Below are 20,756 nucleotides of genomic sequence, written 5' to 3'. Positions count from 1 at the left end.
AGCACCATTGTTTTGAGAAAATCACAGACTGAGAAGGAAAGAACCATCTGGAAGCACATTTCCCGAAACAGATTAAAATAATAAATTTGCTTAGTCAAGGAAAGAAAAGACTGAAAAGGTATGTTGTGGTCCTTCCATATGGAGCAGATGTTTCAAACATAGTGATGAGCTGGTTTTCCTGTTCCATGCAATTGCCAAGACATCCCATCCTATTCTTCTAGGTGGATTGTGAATAATTTAAGCTTGTATGTCCTCTTGGAATATCTTTTTCCTCTGACCAGCAAGTAAGGATGGAGTCCCTTCTGCCCTCTATCCCTGCAGTTAGAGAACTTTGAAATAATTTTCCAGCTTAGTATTATTTTTAGTAATGTTCCAAATACTTCCAAGTGAAAAGGACACAAAGAAAAAAGCTCTTATATAACTTGTCACAAGAGGTCTGACAAAATTCACAGTTATGATGTACCTCTTTTCATCAGCTTTCATGTGTTCCTTTATTTGAAGCAATGTTACTGGATTGTGTCCATGAAACATCACTAAAAAGGGATGTTAATGAGAACATCACCAGAACATTTGAGTCATAGCTAAAAAGAGAAACCAAGAACAGACTTTTCAAATAAAATAAGTTTTTCTGGAAATGTGTGAAGTTAGGTCATTACTGCAATGAAAAATATGGTCAAAGAGAAAAAAAATCCTAGAATGCATATCTGACTTCCCTGTGTTGTCTGCAATTTCCTCCCAAAATTGTGAGATGGAGCCTTAACAGAAGATGATGCCAGCATTTTTCACACCTCAGTATCTGGAGATAATTTCTAGTGCTATGAAGTATGACAGATATTGCCTGTAGTAAGAAACTGAGTCTGGAAAATCAAAGGTTATGGACTGTACCCAGGAAATTACTGGAAACAGCATTTCCTGCTTCTAATGGCATTATGTACAAAATTGCTCCATGTGCTATGTCATGCCATGGCATGGAGGACTTTGCCCACAAAGAACATGGAGAAACACCTCAATCCCAGTAATGTGAAAATCAGTGTTTTTTCTGGTAAGAGTGTCAGAAAGGGTTTTTTGGTGTGGGATTTTTGGGTTGTTTGTTGGGGGTTTTTTGGTGCTAATTATTTCTTAAATTTTAGAAATTATAAAATTTATCTTCTAATTGTATAGGTACCACATAAGTATATCCATGATCTGCCATTACAGAAAAAGAAAATTTTATTCTGAGGGGAAAATAATCAGTGATATCTGTAAGAAAAAAAGGGAATTCCATTATTACAAACGTATCTGTCAAACCCCACATTCTCAGACTTTGACTTCTGAAATGCACACTAAAATGAATAATACTATATCCTTATAATATATAATATAATATATAATATATAATATATAATATATAATTTATAATATATAATATATAATATATAATATATAATATATAATATATAATATATCCTCATCTCACAGCCCACACATAAGACAGAATGGAGACCAGAGTGGGAGTCACATCTGCAGACAGCACATCTTTTTCTGAGAGCAGTATCCAAAAGAAAAGTTATAAATGAAAACAACAAGATTTTTAAGCGCAAATCCTACTGGAAAATAGAATCATAGAGTAGAGGGAATCTGCTGTTACACTGTGAAGCAGGGGAAGCTCATACTAAAGGCAGGAATTTGGGAAAGTATCTTAATCCTAGATACATCAATTAATAATGGATTAACAATGCATCCTCCGAAATGACATGTCTGAGCTCTACAAAAAGAACACAGGAAAGAGCTGAGTTTGTTTGGATGCATGCACACCTACTAGTTTTTATGATGTGGGACAAAATATTGCTGGCTCAACTATACATGCTAAATGCTAAAATATTTAACCAAGTGAACTAGGGGCAAAATTGAGATGCAAGGTAAATGAGACATGAGTTATAATTGGTATGTTTGTTATGAAGAAGCAGAAAGCCAAATCTTGTTTTATTGAAGGGAGAAAAAGCCAGGGAGGGAGGGAAGAGAAAATCACCCAGCATCTCCCTCCTTTAAAAGGCCCAAGGATTCCTAGTAGAAGTCTGATGCCCATCGGATGTCATGGAGTGAACCCTGAATGTGTAACCTCTGGTCTCAGCACTTGTAACTATGAGCAATCAAACTGGTTGCCTCCTACATTTTACCAAAAACACCGTTATTGTGTTCTTCTCAAAAAACCTGCCTGGCCATAGAGAACAAACTGACTCTGAGTAACTTGAATGTGTTACCTGCACTGCTGCAGGTGTGAAGGGGGTAAGAGGGGAAAGTGGAGCGGAACTGCATCCTGGGGGACAGAGGTGGGATGAGGCTGTCTCTGTGCCTCTGCGTGTTTTCAGTTTACAAAAGGCCTGGCATTTCTGCTGTTAGTGAGGATTTTCTCCCTAGCACGCATGAGCGTGTGTCTCTCCTGGAAAAAGCAGAAATAAGCCCAGCATTTGGGCAAACCTCTTGGTGCATGAAGATTACCAGGCTACAAACGATAGTGTCTGTCCACAAAGCCACCATGGACATAGAACCAAACCAAAATGGTCTCCTTTTTTGTGTGAAATACCAGTTATTTTTCTTCCTGTCCTAAAAACATTAGTATTTTAATAAGTCACCAGAAGCTGAAGTAATGTAAAAGTCATGGCTTAGATTTAATTTTCCTAGCATGTTCCAGTTTGAATCAGGGCTTCAGTTATTTTCACAATATTTAAATTTAATGTCAAATTCATTTTTTTATTTACCTTCACACATTTTTCAATTTTTGAATATACATTTCTAAGACAGTTATACTAGACTTCTAGAAAGTTTACTGCTTTGTTGCATTAGCCCGGGGTAAATTAATACAAGAGAAAACTTCACAAAAGTATTTCAATTCTTAAACCTGAGATTCTCATATTTGTATGCTTTCTTAATTTTGAGATAAGAACGCTTTGCTTGAAGTGGGCTTATGAAAATCCACTAGGCCTGGAATTCAAATCTCATATTTTGAATCCTCAACAAAAATGGATGGCATTGATACAATTTTATTTTCAAAATAATTCAGAGTTTGTGAAATTCAAAATACTCTACAGTGAATAGAATTGATTTAATGTACACAAATATGAAGAAACCCAAACATTTTACAGAAAGCCTAGTGAGTGCTATATTACAAATCAGATGGTTTCCTTCGAGCAGCTGGTGCAAGTAAATGGTGTTACATTCATTGCTCTAAATTTTTACTTGCATTTTGATTTCATTTTGATCTTTAGTTTTCCTAAATGAAATGTAAGCCAAGTAACCCTGCAATTCCGCTAGAAATTTCTGACCACATTTTTCCCAACAACTTTCTCATGAAACAGAAACATCTATTCATTGCTGATAATCATTATAGCACACTGAAATCAATTTACAATATTAGAGCATGGCTGAATTTAGTCACACATCATTAATTACACTGTTTAAGAGCGAAGTCAGTCAAGCATTCATTTAATTTTGTGCTTCTTGCCATAAAACCTACTTCCTAAAGCCAAGAGCAGAGCGGTATTTGAGTCTCAGCAGATCAGCTGAGTTTTCTGTGTTTCTCTGCTGACATCTTCTGGCACAAGAGAAAGTTCTACAGTTTCCCAATTGCTTTTGAAATACTTAATAGTTTTTTCTCTTGAACAGCATCAGTATACGGTTTTTTTCCATTTTGGCCTTACATAATTTATCTGTAAGTTTTGCAATGTTCTGTCACATAGCCACTTGTAATTTGTCCACCCAAAAAAGATTTTAGGAGACTTGCAAATATAAAGATTAGTATTATAAAACAAATGCCCTTTGTATTACTAAATATTTGTGTTTCTACAAAAGAACCTACATATATTATTAAATTTAGCTGTTTAATAAATGTTTTTGCCAGTATTTATGCTGCTCAGACTTTACTTTCAGACCACAAATGAACTATCCAGATCTAGGCCTGATTCTGTCTTTAAGTTCTTATTTACTACACCTTCCCATTTTCATATTTTAACAAATAGATTAAAATATTTGCATTATTTTTTAAGCTCCTACATTTATAGTGAAATAGCCCAGTAACATTCTCTCAACCATCCTTCACCACTACATAACCACATATTTGAAAGCTATATAAAACACGCTTTTTTTTCCTGAGCCTTTGGCTCATAGCAATTAAGTCCATGGAGGATAAGGTACCCTGATATCCATCTGGGAGCACTTTGGACACTCTAAACTCCCCAATTACTGCTGCAGATGAAGAGAAGGCAGCTATTTCAGGAGGCAGAATGATAGTTTTGGGTCCTCTGCAGGCAGCGGAAGTCCAAGGCAAGATCTGACCTGTGGTTTACTCTCTTCAAAGTAAGGATGTCATGCCAGGATTTCCTGAAAATATGAAATCTGGCAATGAACATCTTGCTTAAACTGGATGAGCTCACTGGTATACCGGTATGCCTAAGGTTACCAAACACACGTAAGGCCTTGGGACTGGCCACTCTGGGAGTACACAGCCACCATGAGATTGTGCTGCAAGACAGTAACTTTCCTGAATGAAAATGTCATTATTAGAGAAAAACATCAGGAGAGGAGGGAAAGGTGGTTGCAGAGTAAAAGTCAAGCCTGAATATCACATATTTTTCTTAGAGGTGTCTGTAGCTTCCGAGCCACTGAGCTGGGAAGCCACTGGCTTCCCTTGGGACAGCTGCAGGTGTTCCTGCAGTTCAAGTCTGACACAACCACTACATATTATTTTCCCCCCTCCCCTGGGAAATCAGATAGTGGTCAACCCGATTTTTATTTTATTTTAGAGAGTACTCCCGATCACTGATCCATCCTTGATTGAGCACCTGCGACAGGGAGAATGGTAGCCAGGTATCCCTGTGTTCTGGAGCGAGTCCAGAGAAAGGTCAAGGAGCTGGGGAAGGGTCTGGAGCACAAGTGTGATGAGGAGCAGCTGAGGGAGCTGGGGGTGTTTGGAGCTCGGGGAGACCTGATCGCTCCCTACAACTCCCTGAGTGTAGCCAGGTGGGAATCCACCTCTTCTTCCAGGCAAGAACTGACAGAACAGGAGGACCGTCTTCAGCTGCGCCATGGAAGGTCTAGGCTGGACATTAGGAGGAATTTCTCCACAGACAGGTTGATTCGACACTGGAACGAGCTGTCCGGGGGTGGCGGAGTCACAGTCCCTGGAAGAGTTCAAGCAAAGACTGGAAATGGCACTCAGCGCCGTGGTCTACAACTTAGCGAACGTGGCGTTCGGTCACAAGTCAGACTCGCTGATCTCGGGGATCTTTCCCAACTTAATCGATTCTGTGATTCTTCCCGCGACAGCGAGCAGAGCGCGGTCGTGCGAGCGCCGGGCCGCGCTCACAGCCCTCACGGGCGCGGACAGAGCATGGGCCGCGTCCAGCCGCCGCACCCCGTGACAGGCCGCCTTCGCTCGCACCACCCCAGGGCGGCCCCGGACAGCCCCGCGGCACCGCTCGGCTCCATCGCCCGGCTCCCGCTGGGGCCGGGCCGGCGCGGCCGGCCCCGGTTGCATCAGCCGCGGGCCGAGCGGCGCCTGCGCCCGGCCGTGCCGTGCCCGCCCCTTCCCGGGCGGCTCCGCGGCCATGGCGGGCGCTGACAGCCAGGTGGGCTCCGCGCCGCGGCTCGGCAGCGCGGGCCGGCGGGGGAGCTGGGCCTCTTCCCCAGCATTTCCCCTGCTCCGGGGGGCGGTGGGGTGTGCCCCAAGGAAAAGGAGCAGGGAGCTAGGGGCACGCGGGCTTTGCGGGACGAGGAGATCGGGTCTTTTCCGCCGTGTGCGGGGCAGGGGGGACTTAAAGCGCCTTAGGTGTGAGTGACTGCCGGGGCATGACTAAACGGTGCTTGCCCTCCGCAGGTGGACGCTGGGGAAGAGAAGAAGGCAGACTGCGGGAAGAAGAAGATGAAGGAAGGGGCTGGCGATGGAGGGCGGTCGGAGGTGAGCAGCCCCTGGGCCGCGGGGGTGGGAGGATGCGGAGTCCTCGTTGCTGGTCTGTGCGCTGCTGTCATTGGTACAGTTTGTCCTTCTGGGGTGTTTTATCAGGCGATACAGTTACCCCTCCGACTGTGTGCCTTGCAGTGCCGTTGTTGGCTTTTTAAGTTGGGTTGGTGTAATAGGAGAAGAGCTCAGATTCCCATAGCTGGGTTAGGTTATGCTTTTCCCAGTTCCTCTTTGCAGCGGGAAGCAGGCAGCAGATCGCCGAGGTGGAGAACGCCTGCTTCAGGTGCTCTTGTCTTCGTGGTGGGTAAGCAGAGATCGCTGTGGGCCCGCGGGCAGCCCGGTGTGAGCCGAGTGCGTGGCTGTGCCCGGCGGACGGGCCTGACGTCAGGACACATGTTAAACTGAGTCGGTTCCTGTCCGGGTGGCTCGGGCTAGAGTGCTCCCTCAGCTTTTTCACCTAATAAGAAAGTCTTGCTTTACGTTGAACTTACGTTTTATCTCCTAATTGACTTTGGCCCATGTGTAGTTTATCAGATGGTGTAGTTGTTTGGTAACATATGTGGTTTATTGAACAGGGGTACAGTGGTGCAGATTTCATTAAGCTGAAGCCATGTGGTATTATGACATAATTAATACTGTATAATCTGAAATAATGGTGATAACTTGTTACATGTAGCGCACAGCTGTCACGACATAGTTGCTCATGAAAAGTATAGCTGTTGTGTTGCCATTGTTGACATGCTGTGCCAGATTAATAATTTTCCTTTGTCTTTATTATATACAGCTAAATCCCTGGCCTGCTTTTATCAATGAGCGTTTGGAGATGTACAATAAACTTAAGGCTGAACATGATGCACTCCTTGCAGAAAGAGCTGCAAATGACAGTAAACCCATTAAAGTTACATTACCTGATGGCAAGCAGGTTGATGCCGAATCTTGGAAGACTACTCCTTATCAAATTGCGTGTGGAATTAGGTGTGTTTCTGTTCTGTGAAGCTACACAGTCAGTTTCAGACACTGAGTTTAAGGGGATGAGTAACTATAATTATTTCTTTGTAATTTATCTCAAGTCTTCTCGAAGCATCTTGTATGCAATGAACTGAAGGTAACTAGCAGGGTTTTAGTTTTGGAGTGCAGTTTTCTTTTGCCTTATAAAGATGAAGTTTCTGACATTAAATAAGAATAAAACTGGGGTATTTTAGACACATTTTAATAGTGTATTTTTCCATCCAAGTACTGCTGTTGCATTAAGAACTGATTTACTATTAAATTACCAAATGGAATGTTAGCACTGCAAACCAGTTTGCATTGATCCAAGGAAGATGACTGCTGGGTGATGTTTCAATTGATTACAGAGAAATTTAACAGTATGAATATTTTTCACTTTAATTTGCATGGGAGATATCTATTAAAAAGAGTGTTGCACATCTCCAGGTTACACATAACTGCTGTGGAGTATTTTCGAATCATTCAGAGTGAACATCCTGACAATTAACATTGCAAAGATTGGGTGATTCCTAAAGGTGAAATGCCCCTTTTTTAAATTGTTTTTTCCCCTGTCCATAATAAGGTGCCATGTCATTGGAACCTCCTTTGCTTCTGTGATTTGGGACCATGAAAAGAGTATTTTGCCTAGCTGATACAAACAGTAAAGCTACTATGCCGAAAATTGTGTTTGATAGCTTTAAGAGAGTAGTTTGCTCTTATATTGCAGTAGGATTGTGAAGTCAGATTTGTACTTGGAGGATGCTGCCTCTAAGTCAAATATGTATGAAGGTTAAGTATATAGCAGAGTTTTCTTCCCATATCCCTAAAATATAAGTAGGATTTTTCATGAATATTCAGGACTGGCTAAAATAGTCATTTATTTAGAATTTTTTTATGACATTATATCCACTCTGAGCACTGTAAAGTCTTATTCTAACTGGAGGGCAAATTTGGGGAACTTGTGCTTGCTGACTTCAAAGTACAATGTACTTTCTTATAATTGTACTTCTGTGTTTGTTCTGTAGTCAGGGATTAGCTGACAACACGGTTATTGCCAAAGTGAACAAGGTGGTTTGGGATCTAGACCGTCCTTTGGAGGAGGATTGTTCCTTGGAGCTGCTGAAGTTTGAGGATGAAGAGGCTCAAGCAGTGAGTATCTTTTGCCAAAACGTTTTTTGTTTCAGGTTTACATTTAACTCAGCCTCTTGCAGTTATTTAAATATTTACTGTGTTCAGAAGATGAAGAAAACAGGTACATCTGCATTTCCTCATAGCTCCTTACTGAGGAGTTGTGGTACTACAGGTAATTTACATTCTGCTGCGTACTTGTAGCCAAGTCTCCTTGCAGTTGCTGTAGTTCTTGTTAAAAATTTATATTTTCAGCCTTCATGTTAATGTAAAGTGGGTCTTTTGAACTGACATCTTCAGCACTGATTTTGGGAACAAAAATACTTTCTATGTAGTATCATAAAAGTACAGAGCAGACTGCTCTTTGTGTTTGTGTGTGTGCAAAGGTATCTGCTTTTTTTACTCTGGCTACTCAGTCATATAAATGTGTACAGCCAGTAAACTTGTGATTAGGTTCTTTAGAAAAAAATCAGTTGGTACAAGAAGCTGTCAATGAAATTCATCATGGAAGTTTTACATTCAAACCTAGGGTTTTCCTATTGGCTAAATGACAGTTTATGATTTCAGTTTGTGCTGTTAGAGTCTGCAGTTAGGGGCAGGCTAACTCTTAAAAGATTTGGTTCTGTCAAAATCTCAGGTGTTCTGCAGGATGGAGTGTGCAGGATTTCTTATGCATAAGATTGCTGGATTAGAACCACAGCCTTATGTTGAAAGCACATCTTTTGGTCATTAAGCAGATCTGATTGATTAAAGTTCGTAGAAAAAAAGATTTCTGAATTAGTGTCTTCACTTCTTGAGAATAATTAAATCATGGTAGCAACAGTTGAAAGTAAGAATTGTTTGCTACCACAATGTAAGTTTTCCGGTGGAAATACTACTTTTTGGAAACATTGATGCTGAGGATGCGAGTGGTGCTGGCAGGTCACTTTTGTTCTGCACACTGCTCTAATTTGGGATGTGCCTCAAGTATCCTTGAAAGCAAGCATTTCAGAAGAGGTTTTAAATGGAACAATTGGAAATGCATTGTGTGTATTCAAAACTGATCCCTTCTTTTTTTACTTCTGTTAGGTCTACTGGCACTCAAGTGCTCACATAATGGGTGAAGCTATGGAGCGAATCTATGGTGGTTGTTTGTGCTATGGCCCACCAATAGAAAATGGATTTTACTATGACATGTTTCTTGAGGAAGGGTAGGTTTTGTATTTTTCTTTGTTTAGGAGCTGGGGTGGGTGGCAGTCACAGAAAATTTCTGCTGTGTGCTTGTTCCTAGAATAAAGTCATATGTACTGCTGCAGATGGCTTTGGTTCTTTTGCAGGATAGCCCAGCTACAGGTTGGTGCATTGCACCAGGATGACAAATTGCAAATGAAAGCAAAAATTACTCACTTCTCTGTGTGTGTTTATTTTAGGGGTGTATCAAGTAATGACTTCGCTGCTTTGGAAACATTATGCAAGAAGATCATGAAGGAAAAACAAGCCTTTGAAAGACTGGAAGTTAAGAAGGAAACACTGCTTGAAATGTTTAAGGTGGGCTGTTACTGAAGGTTGTTTCTAACCTCGTGCAAGTATTTGTAATTTCAGGGCATGTGTTACAAGGTGATATGCTCTTAGAAACTCATTTTTGATACGTAATTAAAAAAAAAAAAAGAAAGTAATTTTTAGGTTCTTGGAAGTAGGCATTCTGTTTTTCTAAAACTGAGAATTTTCTAAAACTTCCCCAGGGTGATCTAACTAAATTCTGTGAAGCCACATTCTTTATTTACTTCCCAGAAATGTAAATTTGCGGCATATTATGTATGCAGTTATGTTTTGTTACCTTGTCTGTGGTGATACTGTGACTGCATATGTTGCTGCATTCAGAAAGCTTTATAGAACATTTTTTTAGAAGAAGGACTTCTAAAAGAGTGCAAGCAGCATTAAAACCTGATCCTTTATCTCTCGTATCTAGCTGCAAATAGTTTTTTGGCATTCCCGAGGTAGACATTGAGTTTTCACTGTTAGGGCATCAGGAGAATCATAGCATCATTCAGGTTGGAAGGTTCTTCCAGAGGTGTCCAGTCTCATGCACAGGGCATGGGATCAGACATGGAGACACTGAGATCAGGTTTTCTGGGCTTATCCAGTTGGGCCTTCAGAACTCCTAGGACAGAGATTGCACACCCTGTTCTCTAGGCACATTGCTCCACTACTGTCTGTACTCCTGTCTGTCTCTTTTACAGGCCTGATGCAGCACAGCATCAGGTTTGCAAATAGTTTAAGCTGTTGTCCACTACTCTTTTTGAAACAAGGAATTAACAAGCGTGTGTGCTGCTTTTCTTCTCAGTACAATAAATTCAAGTGTCGCATTCTGAATGAGAAGGTCAATACCCCAACTACTACAGTATACAGGTAATTATGCATGGATTGTAATATTATTGGGTTTGTGGCTGGGATTAAATACACCAAATAAATGCTTTCCTTTTCTTAGGTGTGGTCCCCTGATAGATTTATGCAGAGGGCCTCATGTCAGACATACTGGCAAGATAAAGACCATAAAAATTCATAAGGTAAGTGCTGGAACTGTCCTACACAAAGGTTTTCAATGCAACACGTCTGGTGCATTGCTGCCATTAGGCTTAGTTTCACAGTACATTCCTGGCTAAGGAATTCCAGGTTACTGCGTAACCTGGCCAAATACTTGGTGTTACAGATTGTGAAAGGGTTGTATGCTAGAATAATATTTGCATGGTGTGAAGCCCAACTAGGTGTCCAGGGCCTGCACTTCCAGTACAAGAGTGTGAGTTTGGCTGAACTGTATCAATTAGAATTTATAGTTTCTGCTTAGCTGATGTTTATAGCTATTTGTGAATAAACAGTTGGAATAGGATAGCTACAAAGCAGATGGGCTTTTAAAAAAGACAAGAGCCTGAAACCATTTTTACTTACTGTATTTACCTTTAAGGATTTTTCTAATCAGTGATCTAAATTTCACATTAAAAATCTCCTTAGGACTTAGTTGTTCCACAGTAATCATTTATTAATAATTGTATGCCTTTTCATAGCAGGCAGAAGCAGTAAAATGTGGAGGCTTCCCCTTTTCTTCAATCTTTAATTTGTTTTTGCATTCAGAATTCTTCTACCTATTGGGAAGGCAAGGCTGATATGGAATCCCTCCAGAGGATCTATGGAATTTCATTCCCAGATACAAAAATGCTGAAGGAGTGGGAGAAGTTCCAGGAGGAGGCGAAAAGCAGAGATCACAGAAAAATTGGGCGGGTGAGACAGCTTTTCTAGTAATGTATTCCAAAAGCACTGTGTGGATATAAGCCCTTGATTAAAACATCTTGAAGACAGCCTATACTTGCTGCCACAACCAAGGCATGACACAATTTTATTTTCAGTTGGGCTACGAAGTCACCTGCTTTTCTCAGGAGCATCAAATCCTAAAATAAATAACTTCTTTATTCTTTCAACACAATGGCATCCTTATTGCGCACATGGATCAGAACGGAATATAAAGACTTCAGTTTGCAACCCATGAATGCTCCAGTCTGCAGGCACTGCTCATTCCTACACAGTTTGCTGCAGCCTGTTCACGCAGTTCTTTCCTTCTGCATGATTTCAGAATTTGCAGTATACAGCTGTGTTTTTTGTCTGGCTGGTTTTTGGGTTTGGTTTTTCAGATGGAAACCCCTGTCAGTTAACTGATAGTTCTGAACAGGGTTAAAATGTCTGCTGCAAGTACATTATGACAAAAGATGCAGATCTGAGGTGTGTGCATAGTTTGTAACAACATCAACCAGCTGTAGTTCACGCATTCAGTTTATGTGCAGATAATTAGAGAGCTGCAGAAGCAGAACTAAACATTGACAAGTAAACGTGCAGAGGGAATTGTGAGGGCACAGTTGGGAGTTAAGTGTAAAGTTTTGGCACATCAGTAATGGTGAAAGAGGAAACTGAAAATTTCCCTCCCCTGTAGTATTTTTGTGTCTGGCTGACAGACATAAAAATACTAGTGAAAATGCATCTGGTGGTGTTTTGGATATTGCTTTTTTTCCCATGTTTTTCTTTTTGAAACTCTTGTTAGTGATGACCAGTCAGTAGCAATCCATTTGTGGATGTTAAGTGAAAAAGGTAGGGTGCAAATACTAAGTTATTAAAGTGTTATTTTCCTGCAGGACCAAGAACTGTTTTTCTTCCATGAGCTCAGCCCTGGTAGCTGTTTTTTCTTGCCAAAAGGAGCTTACATTTATAACACATTAATTGAATTCATACGGGTAAGTAATATCTTTTGGAAATCTTGTAGGAGAAATTGCATGATTTTTAAAAAATACTTAACAGCATGCTATGTTTAACTGTATTAATAGCCCTTCACTTCAAGTTGTCTTTTTGTTGTGTAAGCCATGTAACAAAGGTAAGCTTGGTTCTTTGAATTGGTCTTGTCACAATCTCTGTGAAGTTATGTTTTATCAGTACCTTATACCTGCAGTTAAAGCTGTGATAAAGGTGCTTTGTCATAGGAATTATTTGACATCTAATAGTAGAGCCAAGCTCATACTACTGCTATTCCATGATGCATATTGATTTGTTTTAATAAACATACTTAATTTGACCTTCAATACCTATTTGTTTTGAAAATATATGTAGGAAAAGAATTCTGATCTTCCTGCTGTAAGATTTGCAGTCTGTGTTATTACTGTATATTTGGGCTGCAGTGAAATATATCTAGGGTCATGGAGTAATTAGAGGCTGCTGCATTGCTTGCAGGGAGGAATCTTGTTCTTCTTGCTTACTTTCTACTAGAGAAATTGTTTGGGGGAAGGATGGTGGAAGGAATGTATCCTGGCATGTCCAGCTTCAAGTTGAGTCTTTCTTCCTTCATTGCCTTCCTAAGACATGGGACTTTCATATGGCATCACTTTTGTATTTTTTTGGCTGCAGATTGAAGCCTGTACTTATCTTTGTTTCCTTTGTTAGTTATTTTATATACTGTGCCTGTTTCAGAGTGAGTATCGAAAACGTGGATTCCAGGAGGTTGTCACTCCAAATGTTTTCAACAGCAAACTGTGGATGACTTCAGGGCACTGGCAGCATTACAGTGACAATATGTTTTCCTTTGAAGTGGAGAAAGAAATATTTGCTCTGAAGCCTATGAACTGTCCAGGACACTGGTAAGTACATAGCAAATTCAATTTACTAGAGATTGTGCTGATTAAAAAAAAACCCAAGTGAAACCCACTCAGCTTCCTTTGCCTGTGTAATGATAAGGATGGCTACTTTCAGTCATTCATTCTGTCAGGAATGATGTAATTATATGTCTTGCTGTGTACGTGCTCTCTTCTCTTGAGACACTGAGAAATGTCATGTCGTTTTACCATCATTAGGGTGACTTCATCATTACTGGGGCATTGTCAGTTTTGTGGCAGTTCAGGCATTTTAAAGCTCAGTTTTAGGAGCTGTTTTATCTCCTTTTTGTGAAGAGGGGAAGGCCTACCAGCTGTTGAAGGAGATTGTTCCCTGACAAATCTAGATAAGACTGATATCTCTGTCCAGATTACACCAATGGCCTTACAGGCGTGTGCTTCATCACTGGCTGCTTCTCCCTGACTGTTCTTTGCTGAATTTTGGTTCTGAATGAGCTTCAAGTAATGAACTTTTCCTTCAGCCTTATGTTTGACCATCGCCCGAGGTCGTGGCGCGAGCTGCCGTTGCGCTTGGCAGATTTTGGTGTCCTGCATCGCAACGAGCTGTCGGGAGCTCTCACGGGACTCACCCGAGTACGCCGGTTCCAGCAGGACGACGCTCACATCTTCTGTGCTATGGAGCAGGTGGGGGCTATTGCTAAGTGAAACTGGGTAGTAAAAGCAGGCAAACTGAAATTTCCATGTTTGAGACATGATTTCTGTTATCATCAAGATTGAAGATGAGATAAAGAGCTGTCTGGAGTTCTTGCGTACCGTGTATGATGTCTTTGGATTTTCGTTTAAACTCAATCTCTCCACCCGTCCTGAAAAGTACCTGGGAGATATTGAAGTGTGGAATCAAGCTGAAAAGGTATAACAGTAGTCTTACTCTTTTCTGTGATGTAAAGCTGCGTCTTCTGTAAGAGCTTACTGCCTTCTGGAAGGTAGAATGAAGCTGGGCTGAGCATGAGAAAAATAACTTTGATAATTGCCTTCAGTTCCGTCTGCCTGCTGTAAATAGTTTGGTCTCAGTATAGAGACAGTCTCCATGTAAGCATCAAATGAGCACTTTCTCCTTGTCTTTTTTTGATAATTAAAAAAGGAGAAAGATAATCAGTTCTGGCAGCCCCTGTAATAAAACTTAGAGCCACCTCCCAAAAGTGAGGCTGAAAGAGATGGGGTTGGCGACTGCAGGTGCAGTACTGGGGAGAAGATAGGGCAGGAATAGACATTTGGTGTACCAGGGCAGATTTCATCTCTACATTACCTACAGACTTTGAATTTAGTATAAAAAGTTCTTATACCTTAGCTAATGCTTGTTTGGCCTCATCCAAAATGAGTACATTGATTTTGTGTGTTTAAATTCAGACTTTTTTTTTTTTTTTGGCTGGTGCTCTTCCAAAACTTTCCTTTTTCAGAAAATAGAAGTGTTTTGGCAGTTACTGAGAAGTAGTAAGAATTTGGTAGAGTCACCTATTTGTAGTAGCAGGCTGACCTGAAACTGTAATGTGTAAAGAAATGCTGAGTGTGTGTGTCCTTTATCTCCAGCAACTTGAAAACAGCCTCAATGCCTTCGGTGAGAAATGGGAGTTAAACCCTGGTGATGGAGCTTTCTATGGACCTAAGGTTAGTGTGTTGCTAACCCCTCCCTGGATTTCATTTTTAATTCTGATTGGGTAAGGCAAAAGGCTGGGATGAGGAAGAAAGAATATTTTTTTTATGTTAGCCCATTTTAAGATGCTGTCTGACTGAAATTCGCTGTTTTTCCAGATACGTGAACTCTAACATACTTGAGAGAGAAATAATCTTCTATGATTCTGGTTTTCACATAGTTTTAACTGCTTTAACACTCATTTAGTTAATTAAACATGAATAAACTATTTATCTGCTGCTTAAACAGCTGACAGGTGGGTGACATAAACACAAGGTGGCACTATATGACCTGTTTTAGCAGAGCAGCTTCTGCATTGCAAATAATCCTTTCAGCAGTGAGTGAATCCTGAGTCAGGAGAAAATCTAAAGTAAACTTTCTGGTTAAACAAATTTTTATTCCCTGAACTGCACAATTTTGAAGTTGCATTGAGTTACTGGTGGTTTTTGTTAGTTTAAAAATCCCCACTCAGTGATCATGTGAATTTGTTGAGTTTCTTAAGAACAGTCTCCTTAGTTTAGACAGAGTAAATAGGGCTTTTTAGAAACTTCATTGTTATCCTTGCTCCTAAGGACACAGAGTATTATGAAATAGCTTTAAAATCTTTCCCTAATATGCCTTCACTACATTTATATTTGTGTTCTCATCTAGTAAGCTGGTTCTGATTTCTGTATTTGTATGCCAGTTGAATCACTTTTGGTTTGTGTCATTTTTTAGGTAAAATGTGTTACAGCAGCTCATATTTATTAATTTCTGTATTTGACTGAAGGAAGACAAATATACAGGAACTTTTGTTAACATTAATTAATCTTACACGTGCTCTTCTTATAGTCTGGATTTGAAATGAAATAAGGTTGTAAATAATGTATTTTGACTAGAAGCTCTTTGACTAGCTGAATTCTGATAAATTGAATTCTAGATGCAAAATTGAAAGACATTTAGTTCTTGAGTTGTTAAAATACTGCTCTGTTTGTTTATTACACAAATCAAAATAAGGCGTACTGCCTTAATATATAGCCTGATATATACTGGTAAAATGATGAGTAAGTGAGCAATGTAATAAATAAATAATGTCAGGACACTATAAGTCTACTTTTTTCTGTAAGTCCTCTAAGTTGCATCATAAGTGTACTCAGAATTTAAGTGTTAGATACAAAAGAAAGAACAGGTTTCACTCATACAGAACAAGTGTCACTGATTGATAGGAGCTCCTGCTGGTAAGTGGACTGTTTAACAGATTCTTGTCTCTTGTTCATGCCCTGAGTTTGTAACACAAGCTGCAAAGTCCTCAAATACTGTATAATAAAGAAGTGCAAATTTGCCACTTTGAGGCTGAAGAAGTCTCGTTTGTGGGGACACATGTTCAGTTCTCCATTTATGTTCTGCTGTACTCACTCAGTGAAAAGGCCCATGAGAAAGTTCCAGGCTTTCAGACTCACAAAATGTCTGAGACATTAAATGTACTTCCCATCTGATATATTATCTCTCTAGTTACTCACCCTGTTTTAGCTCTTAACATTTTTTGCATCAGAACCTGCAAATCATTTAAAGCCTAATGAAAGCTGAAGTAAAACTGTGCTGCTTGAACTTTGAGTTTAAGCAGCATAGTTTTACTTCAGCTTTCATTAGGTTTTAAATGAAACTTAAATTTACTTCAGCTTTCATTAGGCATTAAGTGAAGCTTAAAGTTTCACTCAATGCATAGAATTTCTCTGCATTGAGTGAAACTTTCCATCTCAAAGCAATGAATTTGCTTTCAGAGGGAAGTGCTTATCTCTTAACTATAAAAGTTTATGCCTTTTTGTTTTTCAGATTGACATTCAGATTAAGGATGCCATTGGCCGCTACCACCAATGTGCTACAATTCAGCTCGACTTCCAGTTGCCAGTCAGATTTAACCTCACCTTTGTCAGGTAAGCACAAAGCCTGGTGGCTTTGGTTTCTGTATAATCTAACTTCAGTGACACTTACAGGGATAAAGTTGCATCAAGACAAAAAGCCTCACAAAAGCATTTCTTTACAGCCATGATGGCAATGACAAGACTAGACCAGTTATCATTCACCGGGCTATCTTGGGATCTGTGGAGAGAATGATTGCCATTCTAACTGAGAACTATGGAGGCAAATGGTAAGGCTGAAAAGTTATTATTCCAGCTCAAACAAACTCTTCACGTAGGAGAGAAATTAGCCCCAAGTACTGGAGAGTTAAGAGGGTCTGTTTGTTGCAGTTGCTTGCTAGGGCAACATGCCTAGGAATACCACAGGGCAATTTCTTCTGAACCACCTTCCTTAGATGTTAAATTATTCAAGATATGGTCGATTCTACAGGTGCAGCATAGAGCTAGTCTGCCCACAGCATATGCATTCCAGCTGCTTGTGCCGCAGGACCATCTTGTAAAGAGTCATTTATGTGGGTGATCTGCTTTACCTATCTTAATACCCAGTAGGGGTGACCCCTCTGATTCTGACAAGACTCAAAGGTAAAGGTTTTCCTGTCCTTAGTTAGTAATGAGCTCAATCTGTTAGGCTTTGTTATCTGTCATAAAACACAACAGCAATTTTCCAGTCAGCGAGTGCTCGTGCCCACGCTGCAATCCTTTTAGACACTCAGTTCTTTTGGGGAAATAATTGTAATGAATATAGGGCTCTCATCACCTCTGAATCCAATCTGTGCAGCTGGCTTTAAGAGTCTCTTGTGTAGATTTTATTCCTCTCTGTAAATAGTATTTTTTGTAGTGAAAAAAACAATGAAAGCTATATAAACTTGTTTTGTCTGTTTATTGAAGGCCACTCTGGCTGTCCCCACAGCAAGTAATGGTGGTACCAGTGGGACCAGCATGTGATGAGTATGCTCAAAAGGTGATGTATATGGTTTCAGGGCTCTGATTTCAGTATATTGTACTGATCTGAAATACTTAGTTCTTAATGATTAATAGTATTTATTTCAGAGATGTATTCCAAGTCTTTGCATATTACATTGAGTCATTTTTTATATCACAGTGACAATTAGCCGCTGAAGTTGTAGATCTCTTAAAGATAACCTGAGTTAGATTTTGGATATGTGAATAATAAATGTTGATCTTTGTGAGACTTTTATTTTTGGAAAACTTAGTTTTTCTCTTGCTCAGATCTGTCTTACCCGTCAGGTTCTAGTCCCCCATGGCCATGTGTCTCTTGCAGAGCAGTAAGAAAGATGAAGATGAGTCTTTGCAGATTTAGCATCCAGGACACCTCTGCCTGTTGTTCTTTCAAGCACGTTATATACAAATAAAATAGTTTGCAAATTTTTTTTAAAATCTCTTCTAATCAGTAAGCTCCATTACGCTGTTGCCTTTTACAGTGTCAAACTTACTACTCAGCCCAAACATTGGATGTTCACATCACTGCTTACTTATTGTGTGTATAGTTGCATGATAGCTGATGTATTTTAATTTCTTGAAGTGGATTCATCTCAGAAGCCTGAACCCATGAGAGTGCCTTTGTTTTAGGGTTCAGATAATCTGAAATGGTTTAAATCTACAAGTCATGAATAGTTCATGGTCATGAATATCCAGTAGTGACAGTTCTGATATTTTTTCCTTAGGTCAGGCAGCACTTCCATGATGCTGGATTTATGGCAGATGTTGATGTAGATCCTGGGTGCACACTGAACAAGAAGATCAGAAACGCTCAGCTTGCTCAGTATAACTTTATTCTGGGTAATGTATTAGTTACCTTGTACTGGCTGACCCTTTTGTTACAGGGTTTGATCATTTTGTGAGCAAGGCAGAGAGCTGTAATCAGTGTTTCAGGTCAGTTTGTTCCTGAGAGTCTCCCCTGCAGAGAACCTCTCCTGCTGACATCATAGGCATTCCTGGTTGGGACAGCTATTCCTGAAGGGAGATCACTGTGACCCAAGGCGTTATTGATACTTTTTGCTGTCTTCTGGTCAGCAGTATGGGGATAGATGGGAAGTCTCTTGTCCTTTATCAGTCAGGTTTTAAGTAATTTTCCCTCCTCCCAATAATTTATGCTCTTGCTTCTACTTCAGCAAAAGAAGTATGTTTCCATTGCATTCAGCCATGGTACACTTCTGAACTAGGCATGCATGCATAAGAGAAGCCTCTTTCAGAGAGAATAATGCAGGAAAAATTAGAAACTCATCCTGAAGTACATGATTTGGAGCAGCATGTTAGTCCTGTTGTGTAAACTGGGGATCTAGCATTGGGCTTAAAGCCATCTGGGATCCATTAAGAGTAGAAGGAGCCTTTGACAGAGAAACTCTACCCTCCAAGTAATTGAAAGAATGGTGAAGAATCATTTTATTCCTTTGCCTCTTGGTTGTTTGTAGTTGTTGGTGAAAAGGAGAAGGCAAGTGGAACAGTGAACATCCGCACCCGCGACAACAAGGTGCATGGGGAAAGAACCATTGCAGACACTGTGGAGAGGCTGCTCCAGCTGAAATCCTCTCGTTCCAGACAAGCTGAAGAAGAATTTTAACACCATCTGCTCTACCTGGCATATAAAGAATTTGTAGTTTTCCTAATTTAGTTAACCAGAGTTTTTGTTCTGAGCCAGATTTGAAGTATATTTCACATTTGGACCTCTTGCTCATTTTAATGGGGATCTTTCTTTAGTCAAAAATGCCTCTTTTTGTATTAAAAAAAAATCAAGTTTTTCAAAAACGTGGAAGTAAAGTGTCCTGGCTTTTAACCAGTGACATATGAAGCAAGATAAAATGACTTTCTGTGACTGCAAGGAAAGATTGAAACATTAATCAGAGGTATCTCTGGCATTCTATCTGCCCTGTTAAGAATAACATACATTTTGATAACATATTTTTCATGTCAGTTTAACAGTAGACCTCAGGCTTAAGAACCCACATAGTACCCATGTGCTGCAGCAGCAGCTTCTGGAGTGTCTCCATGAGCAAAGAAGGTGATAACTTGCTATCCTGTCTCATGGTCTCTTACCAGCTGTGAATATATTGGCTCTCCAGAGCTCCCAGTCACATGAATGGGGACATGAATGGAGGCTCCTTCTTCCATAGTGGTTGTTACCTCTGGCAGTGTCCCAGCCCCTGAAGTCAGGCATTCCTGACTCCACAGTGGGGCCTGTGCCACAGAGCACAGGGCTGCTAACCAGAGCCTACTGTGCCCCTTTCCAAAGGCAGTCTCTGAAATGTGCTGGCTCTGCAGGTAAGGGCCTCAGAGCTCTAGAAAGGGGATAACACTGTCTGGAAAACGCAGGGCACAGTAAGGCCAAAGCAGCAGGTAGTACTAGGAGTAAAGGGTATTTCTGTTCATATCTCTGAGCTGTCGTTGCAGTAAGGTCATCTCTCACACACAAACAAGAATGTACTAAGGTAGTGATTATTTCTTTAAGACAAATGCTGCTTTTCACTTTAATAGGTACAGTCCCATCCAGGCTTCCTTCCCAAACCTCTAATCCAAGGTATCACTTAATTAGCAGCTCTTCCTATCTTACTGCTGAGGGCTCTCATCTGTTGATTCTGGGTTTGGGTTGGGGTTTTCCTCTACATCTGGCTAACAAGAGGCAAATGTCTGTCACTGACAAAAAATAAAATCTTGGTCTGAGGTTTTTTTTGCATCTTTTTTATTTTATTAGTCTTAACTAACTTGAACAGTTTCAAAAGGTGGTTGGTAAATGAAACTGTTCATTTAAAAAGAAAAAAAAGCTATTGCTACAGCCTAAGCAAAGATCAGACAAGTCTGAAGACAAGTTTGAGCTCACTCACCTTTTGAAAGCCTCCATGTCTTGCCATTTCCATTATATATTGTCTGGTCAGAAGCATTTCATCCTGTGTTTTCTCACCTATTTTACTCAGGGGTGGTGGTCACATCTAATCAGTATTTGAACCCTTAGTGAATTCAGACTCAGCAGACTCTAACCC

At 40.2% G+C, this 20,756-nt stretch overlaps 1 protein-coding gene across 1 annotated transcript; it reads left to right on the top strand.

Annotated features, from left to right (window-relative positions):
• Positions 1 to 5,558: 5,558 nt before the first annotated feature.
• TARS1 (threonyl-tRNA synthetase 1) lies at positions 5,559 to 19,766 on the top strand. The gene is made up of 19 exons (XM_054283307.1): positions 5,559 to 5,603; positions 5,852 to 5,932; positions 6,720 to 6,910; positions 7,948 to 8,071; positions 9,119 to 9,240; positions 9,460 to 9,577; positions 10,374 to 10,438; positions 10,518 to 10,596; positions 11,159 to 11,305; positions 12,208 to 12,306; positions 13,034 to 13,200; positions 13,695 to 13,857; positions 13,946 to 14,083; positions 14,761 to 14,838; positions 16,676 to 16,776; positions 16,887 to 16,991; positions 17,650 to 17,722; positions 18,447 to 18,561; positions 19,194 to 19,766. The coding sequence occupies exons 1-19, from the start codon at positions 5,583 to 5,585 to the stop codon at positions 19,340 to 19,342; spliced, it is 2,136 nt and encodes a 711-aa protein (XP_054139282.1). The 5' UTR covers positions 5,559 to 5,582; the 3' UTR covers positions 19,343 to 19,766.
• The last annotated feature ends 990 nt before the right edge of the window (positions 19,767 to 20,756 follow it).

This window comes from Melozone crissalis, unplaced genomic scaffold (assembly GCF_028551555.1).
Source record: "Melozone crissalis strain CALT ecotype California unplaced genomic scaffold, PUWL_Pcris_2 ptg000036l_1, whole genome shotgun sequence".
Taxonomy (NCBI): Eukaryota; Metazoa; Chordata; class Aves; order Passeriformes; family Passerellidae; genus Melozone; species Melozone crissalis.
Note: the sequence above shows the minus strand (reverse complement) of the source record. Positions and strands in the feature narration are given on the sequence as shown.